Source organism: Alosa alosa, chromosome 24, assembly GCF_017589495.1.
Source record: "Alosa alosa isolate M-15738 ecotype Scorff River chromosome 24, AALO_Geno_1.1, whole genome shotgun sequence".
NCBI lineage: Eukaryota > Metazoa > Chordata > Actinopteri > Clupeiformes > Clupeidae > Alosa > Alosa alosa.
Window position 1 is genome coordinate 27127191 of NC_063212.1, and position 8019 is coordinate 27135209.

At 42.2% G+C, this 8019-nt stretch overlaps 1 gene segment (V, D, J or C); it reads left to right on the top strand.

Annotated features, from left to right (window-relative positions):
* Positions 1–212: 212 nt before the first annotated feature.
* Positions 213–7763, top strand: LOC125289443. The segment is given in 4 exon segments: positions 213–295; positions 1904–2242; positions 6658–6833; positions 7351–7763. Coding segments are annotated over 4 exon segments (630 nt in total).
* Positions 7764–8019: the final 256 nt, after the last annotated feature.

Genomic DNA, 8019 nt, shown 5'->3' on the forward strand with positions numbered 1-8019 from the left:
GACTAGACACACACGGCGTGTGTGTGTGCGCGTGTGTGTGTCGCACGTCTCACATGTCCATCTGGGGCGGTGTCATCTGTGTGTCCAGCCAATCACTGCGTCCGCCTCCCCCTGCCTCACTTCCTGTGTGAGAGTGAGAGGGTGTGGGGAAGTTACACTCTGGGTGTGAAACTGAGTTGGACAGCATACACACGCATGCACACACACACGCATGCACACACACACACGTGCACGCGCACACACACCATGGCCAGAATATGGAGCCTGCTGCTTTATTGTTCTTTTTCTACTGTCTGTGAGTATTATTACCATTCTGATACTTATTATGTTGTGCACACACACACACACACACACACATACTTCACATGCCTACTGTCTGTGAGTATTATTACCATTCTGATACTTATTATGTTGCACACACACACACACACACTTCACATGCCTACTGTGAGTATTATTACCATTCTGATACTTATTATGTTACACACACACACACACACACACTTCACATGCCTACTGTCTGTGAGTATTATTACCATTCTGATACTTATTATGTTGCACACACACACACACACACTTCACATGCCTACTGTCTGTGAGTATTATTACCATTCTGATACTTATTATGTTACACACACACACACACACTTCACATGCCTACTGTCTGTGAGTATTATTACCATTCTGATACTTATTATGTTACACACACACACACACACACACACACACACACACACACACACACACACACACACACACATATATATTTCACATGCCTACTGTCTGTGAGAATTGTTATCATTCTGATACTTATTATATTAAATATACACACACACACACACACACATTCAAACACACACATTCAAACAGCCATGCTTTTTCGCTGGTGTGTGCGTAATTTGAATACTCTAACACACAAATAAACCGATCTACAACCTGCATCTCACACTTCACACATGTGTGTTAGTGGCCTCTGTCACTGTGTGTGAGTACTGTAATCTTCCATGTTGTAGATAAAATGTGTAAATGTGTGTGTGTATTGTATTGTGTATGTGTGTACACATAGCTGTATGTACTGTATGTGTGTGTGTATTGTATTGTATTGTGTATGTGGTAGCTGTGTGTATGCGTGTGTATTTATTGTATTGTGTATGTGGTAGCTGTGTGTATGTGTGTGTATTGTATTGTGTATGTATTTAACTGTGTGCATGTGTGTGTCTGTATTGTATTGTGTATGTGTCATCATATTAATTTGTATTTGATATAGATTGTAATTCTTTTCTATTTAACATGGTCTATTATTTAGTTTCACTTTCATGTCAAGAGCCGAACCTGTTATGACACTACCATTGCTATGCTTACATCATCATTCCCACTCAGATAAATTAGAAACAAACAGCACAAATTAAAGACAGGTGATGAGGACAATGGCAGAGTTCATGATGTTATTGGATAATTAGTAAGGTGATGAGGACGATGGCAGAGTTCATGATGTTATTGGATAATTAGTAAGGTGATGAGGACGATGGCGGAGTTCATGATCTTATTGGATAATTAGTAAGGTGATGAGGACGATGGCAGAGTTCATGATGTTATTGGATAATTAGTAAGGTGATGAGGACGATGGCGGAGTTCATGATCTTATTGGATATTTTAAAGGTGATGCAGAGTTCATGATCTTATTGGATATTTTAAAGGTGATGCAGAGTTCATGATCTTATTGGATATTTTAAAGGTGATGCGGAGTTCATGTATCTTGTTGGATATTTTAAAGGTGATGCGGAGTTCATGTATCTTGTTGGATATTTTAAAGGTGATGCGGAGTTCATGTATCTTGTTGGATATTTAACAGGTGATGCGGAGTTCATGTATCTTATTGGATATTTGATCTTTTATTTGTCAGATGGATCTCTGATCTTACAGACACCGTCCTTCATTGCAGCAGAGGTTGGTGAAGACGTCCATCTCAACTGTTTCTACTTTAAGGACACCGTCTCAAGTGCCATCTGGATGAAACAGCCCGTTGGAGAGAAGACAGTGACCATCGCCTCATATTACGCTTCAACTACAAACTATCACAATGGCTTTGACAGGAGCGGCCGATTTAAACTGGACAGTGCCACTAACAGCATCAATCTGACCATCTCCCAAGCACAAGCAGCGGACTCTGCTACCTATTATTGCGGATTCATCTATTATACAGAAGTGACTTTTGGAAAAGGAAGTGTCTTATTTGTCAAAGGTAAGATTTGTGTTTGTGTTCTTTTTCTTTAACAAGGCCAGTGGTAGCACAGTGGTTACCTGGACTAACATGCGGTAGCCTGAAACGTTACTGAAAGCAAGGCCTGAGTTACTGAAACGTTACTGAAAGCAAGGCCTGAAACGCTACTGAAATGTTACTGAAACGTTACTGAAAGCAAGGCCTGAGTTACTGAAACGTTACTGAAAGCAAGGCCTGAAACGCTACTGAAACGTTACTGAAAGCAAGGCCTGAAATGCTACTGAAACGTTACTGAAAGCAAGACCTGAAACGATACTGCAAGCAAGGCCTGAAACGCTACTGAAAGCAAGGCTTGAAACGGTACTGAAAGCAAGGCCTGAAACGCTACTGAAACGGTACTGAAAGCAAGGCCTGAAACGATACTGCAAGCAAGGCCTGAAACGCTACTGAAAGCAAGGCTTGAAACGGTACTGAAAGCAAGGCCTGAAACGCTACTGAAACGGTACTGAAAGCAAGGCCTGAAACGGTACTGAAAGCAAGGCCTGAAACGGTACTGAAAGCAAGGCCTGAAACGGTACTGAACGCAATGCCTGAAACGTTACTGAACGCAAGGCCTGAAACGTTACTGAACGCAAGGCACTTAACTCTAAACTGGCCCGGGGACAGCGGCCTGTAAAATAAATGACACAAGTATGTCGTTTTGGATAAAAGCTTCTGCTAAATTAATAAATGAGCTAAGTGAGCTAAGACATGCTAGCCTGACGTTGTCATACTCAATTCTAGTCAGAACTAGACTCTGATACTGCTCCATTGGTATGTGATCATTCTAGTCAGAATTTGAGTCTGATACTGCTCCATTGGTATGTGATCATTCTAGTCAGAACTAGACTCTGATACTGCTCCATTGGGATGTGATCATTCTAGTCAGAATTTGAGTCTGATACTGCTCCATTGGGATGTGATCATTCTAGTCAGAATTTGAGTCTGATACTGCTCCATTGGGATGTGATCATTCTAGTCAGAATTTGAGTCTGATACTGCTCCATTGGGATGTGATCATTCTAGTCAGAATTTGAGTCTGATCCTGCTCCATTGGTATGTGATCATTCTAGTCAGAATTTGAGTCTGATACTGCTCCATTGGGATGTGATCATTCTAGTCAGAATTTGAGTCTGATACTGCTCCATTGGTATGTGATTATGGTGCGTGTTTCAACCGATACAGGGGTTTTTCTTCTCCACAAATGCCTTAACATTGTTTTCTGGTTATTGGGCTCTCAGTATCTCAGACATCACAAGTCTCCCGAAAGTTCCGGGAGTCTCCCGCATATTGATAGCGGCCCTGACGCCGCAAATTAGATAAAATCTCCCCGATCTAGAGCGAAACGATCAACAGACGGAGACTTAAAATCGTATGTGCATCTGGAGTGTAGCCGCATTACCGACAGGGGAGAGAGAGGGGTTGTGCGTGTGCCTGAGCGCATCCAAGACAGAGAGCATCCTGATTGGCCTGTTTCGCTAAATAAACCAATCAGTTTTCAGTGTAGACGAGCTTTTTATCCCTTTTCTCCCCAACTTAATCAGTTCAGTGTATCTAGGAACAGGAGCGTCATGGCAGTCAGTGCCCCCAAAAAAGGAAAATGTAAGACCCATTTCAAAGTGTACCCTTGTCTCGTAATCATAAGAGTAAAAAATAATGATAGGCCTAGTCTTGCACGCTGCACTGTTTGTAACAGTGACTTTAGCATTGCCCATGGCGGGTTAAATGATTGCAAAAAACATGTTGAGGTGAGTTTAACTAGTGTCAATTCATGTGCATACTATTCAGGCCTATACTAGATGGCTAGTTGCCAAGGCTACATGAAAAGACCAAACTACCAAAATCTACATATTTTATTTTCACAATTTCTATCTATAGGCCTTCCTTATTTGGTGTGCTGACTAGACATTATTGACATATTATAAACATATTAATCTGTATTTCAGTATCTAAGCAGGCTAAAGTTATTATTATTATTAGGGGGCGCCAGGATACCTCCCCTGAAATTACTTTTTGCAGGTTGGGATGTCTGGTATCTTGTACAACAGACATGATAGCAAAATCTACATGTCGACCTTTTAGCGTTTTCGTTAGGAAGAACCGGGAAGAATGAAGCACTTTATATTTTAAATGTCTCTTACAAAGACATCGGAGGCTTAACATATACTGAAAGCTAATATTTTGTCACTAGCAACCTACATCTGTCCTCTGTCAAACACAGTTGCATTTTCAGCTGTGAACAAAACCAAACCGTGGTCCAAACCGTGACTCCGAACAGCTCTGGTTCGGGCACAGTTGCTCCACAACGGAACAAGTCCAGACCGAACTTCCCAACCTCAAATGTTGTGGGCAGGGGCTAAGTTCGGCTGGCATCCAGGCTGAAGACATGCCTGTCTTATTACAAAAAGGGTGAGAGTGAGTTTGTCTTGGACAGACTGATTACAAAAGGTGAGCTAGGAGTAAGTAGATCACAGAGAGAGGGCTGAGTAGATCACAGAGAGAGGGGTGAGTAGATCACAGAGAGAGGGCTGAGTAGATCACTGAGTGAGTAGATCACTGAGTGAGTAGATCACAGGATGAGTAGATCACTGAGTGAGTAGATCACTGAGTGAGTAGATCACAGGATGAGTAGATCACTGAGTGAGTAGATCACAGGATGAGTAGATCACTGAGTGAGTAGATCTCAGGGTGAGAAATAAGTAGATCACAGGGTGAGTAGATCAGTAAGTGAGTAGATCACAGGGTGAGTAGATCACTGAGTGAGTAGATCTCAGGGTGAGAAATAAGTAGATCACAGGATGAGTAGATCACTGAGTGAGGGTGAGTCGATCACATAGTGAGTAGATCAGTGAGTGAGTAGATCACATAGTGAGTCGATCACATAGTGAGTAGATCAGTGAGTTAGTAGATCACATAGTGAGTAGATCACATAGTGAGTAGATCACAGGATGAGAAGACCACAGGGTAGGGGGAGACTAGATCACATAGTGAGCTGATCAGTTAGGGGTGAGTAAATCAGTAAGTAGATCTCAGGGTGAGTAGATCACATAGTGAGGAGATCACATGGTGAGGGGTCATTAGATCACAGGGTGAGTAGATCAGTAAGAGAGTAGATCACTGATTAGATCACAGAGTGATGTTTCTGGTCTGTGAATTACTGTCTGTGATATCACTTTTGGAAAGAAACAAACAACATCTGAAAGATCAACCACTAAATGACTAGATTAAATCTCTAACAGATGATGATTAGACAGGTCACTTTAGCCAGGTCACTTTAGACAGGTACCTTTAGAGTCTGTTTATATCAGATCATCCCGTCTTGCTTCATAATGATGCTGCAAACTGGATACTGCAAGCTTGGTGTGACTCCAGATACGTAAGGGATAATGGACGACACGGTGGTCTGTTCACAGAAGTTAATGCACGGTCGAGGTTGTAAACGGCCCCGACGCGAAGCGGACCTCGTCGGGGTGCATTAACTTCTGTGAACAGACCACCGTGGAGTCCATTATCCCGCTTATTCCACTGTTGCCACTTGCGTTGTGTTCATTTCCTGTTACAATTTAAACGTTTTAATCGCTAAAACTTGTCTTGTTTGTAGAACTACTTTTTTCCGACACATATCAACTGATTTCTCAACTTGCAGGACAAACTGCCGTTATTAGTTCTAAATGGATGGTTGCTGCGGCCAAAGGCCAGTTGTTAGTTCTATCTCTCCCGTTGTCAAGCGGGGTATCCCAAGATTCTGATGAACTTTAGCTTTGAAACATCGCTATTTTCCCTAGCCTACTGTCATCCATCTAGCTAAAACCCACCTCTGTCATATGCTACAATGTTACTATGTTCTGAACGTCTGCATTTTACAGCTCGGATGCAACACGACGGTTCATTTAAACTTCACAACGAGTTTGGCGAATTAATATACAAGTGTGATACGGCCAAAAAAATGGATCTACTTCATAGGTGTGCAGATAACATACGGTTAATGGTCGTTCTAAATTACGTAGGACAATGGGAAATTCAACCAAGCAGTGGAATAAAGTAGTATTATCGCTTCTCATTGGCTCTCCATGTTGGACTCATGATACAGCAGTGTTAGCGCTTCTCATTGGCTCTCCATGTTGGCCTCATGATACAGTAGTGTTATAGCTTCTCATTGGCTTTCCATGTTGGACTCATGTGAGCTGGGATATGAAGTGCAGTATCACCACTGATTCTCTGATTGTTGTACTCACGTGGGGTGCAAACTCCATTGGTAACATGCAGGTGTGTATATATGTTTGTTTACGTGTGTGTGTGTGTGTGTGTGTGTGTGTTTGTGTGTGTGTGTGTGTGTGTGTGTGTGTGTGTGTGTGTGTGTGTGTGTATGTGTGTGTGTGTGAGTGTTGTGCACATAGGAGGTGGGAACTCCAGGAGTGGTGTGTTTGAGCTGCAGCGTGGGTTTGAGTCAGAGTGCCCCAAAGTGTCAATCATCCTGACGAGTCTCCGCCTCCCAGACGCACACACACACACAACTGCATGGTGGAGGCCTGCACCCACATCCTCTCTGCAAACAGGACAGCGCCACCAAGTGGTAGGAGTCTCTGTGCTATCAACTAGTCCATGTGTGATACAGCACTATTTCTCCTTTGTGTGCCTGTTGAGTAACATTAAATACTCAGTTATAGTTATCGTGTGTGTGTGTGTGTGTGTGTGTGTGTGTGTGTGTGATACAGCACTATTTGTCCTTTGTGTGCCTGTTGAGTAACATTAAATACTCAGTTATAGTTATCGTGTGTATGTGTGTGTGTGTGTGATACAGCACTATTTGTCCTTTGTGTGCCTGTTGAGTAACATTAAATACTCAGTTATAGTTATCATGTGTGTGTGTGTACATGTACTGTATATACCAGAGGAATGTAGTTTTTATAAATGTGTGTGTGTGTTTGTGAGAGGAGTATAATACTGTATGAGGCTTTGTAAGTCTAATAAGTTATGTATCTGTGTGTGTGTGTGTGTGTGTGTGTGAGAGGAGTTTACTACTGTATGAGGCTTTGTAAGTCTAATAAGTTATGTATGGATGCACCTGAGGAATGTGTGTCTCATTTCAGCGTCTGATCCTCTCGGTAGCTGTGTGTTTTGGGGCGTCCATAGCTGTGTGTTTTGGGGCGTCCTGAAGACTGCGGTCCTGCTGGTGGCTCTGCTGGTGTTCACACTCATCTGCTGTGTGAGGAAGAACGTCTGACCATCATTACACCATCACACCATTACGTCATCACACCACCAACACACCATCATGCCATTTGTACCACATTTGTATTTATATCTCAATCAGTCAGTGTTATTGGACTTCATGGGTTAGAATGACTCACTCTGGAGAATGACTCACTTGTGCCTTTTATGTCATTTAGTATTTTATTAGGAATGCTTGTTACACCCCCATATTTTAATTTGCTGTAATTGATTTAGTGATTTAAACTGTGTCTTTGATCACCTGTTCATTGTTCTGAGTTCTGAGTTAACATTGCAAGCTCATAAAATATCTTTGTGTGTGTATGCATGTGGGAAAGTGTGTGTGTTGAGCTGACTTGCTCTCTATGACGTAATGTGTGCGTTGAGCTGACTTGCTCTCTATGACATAATGTGTGCGTTGTCACGGTTACTCTGCCGGGCTCTGCCCTCTCGTTTCAAACTCGTTACAAACAAAATCATAAACAGACTCTAACAAAAATGTCTTCACTAAAACAGTCCACTCATATCCCAAACACATTTCAGTATGG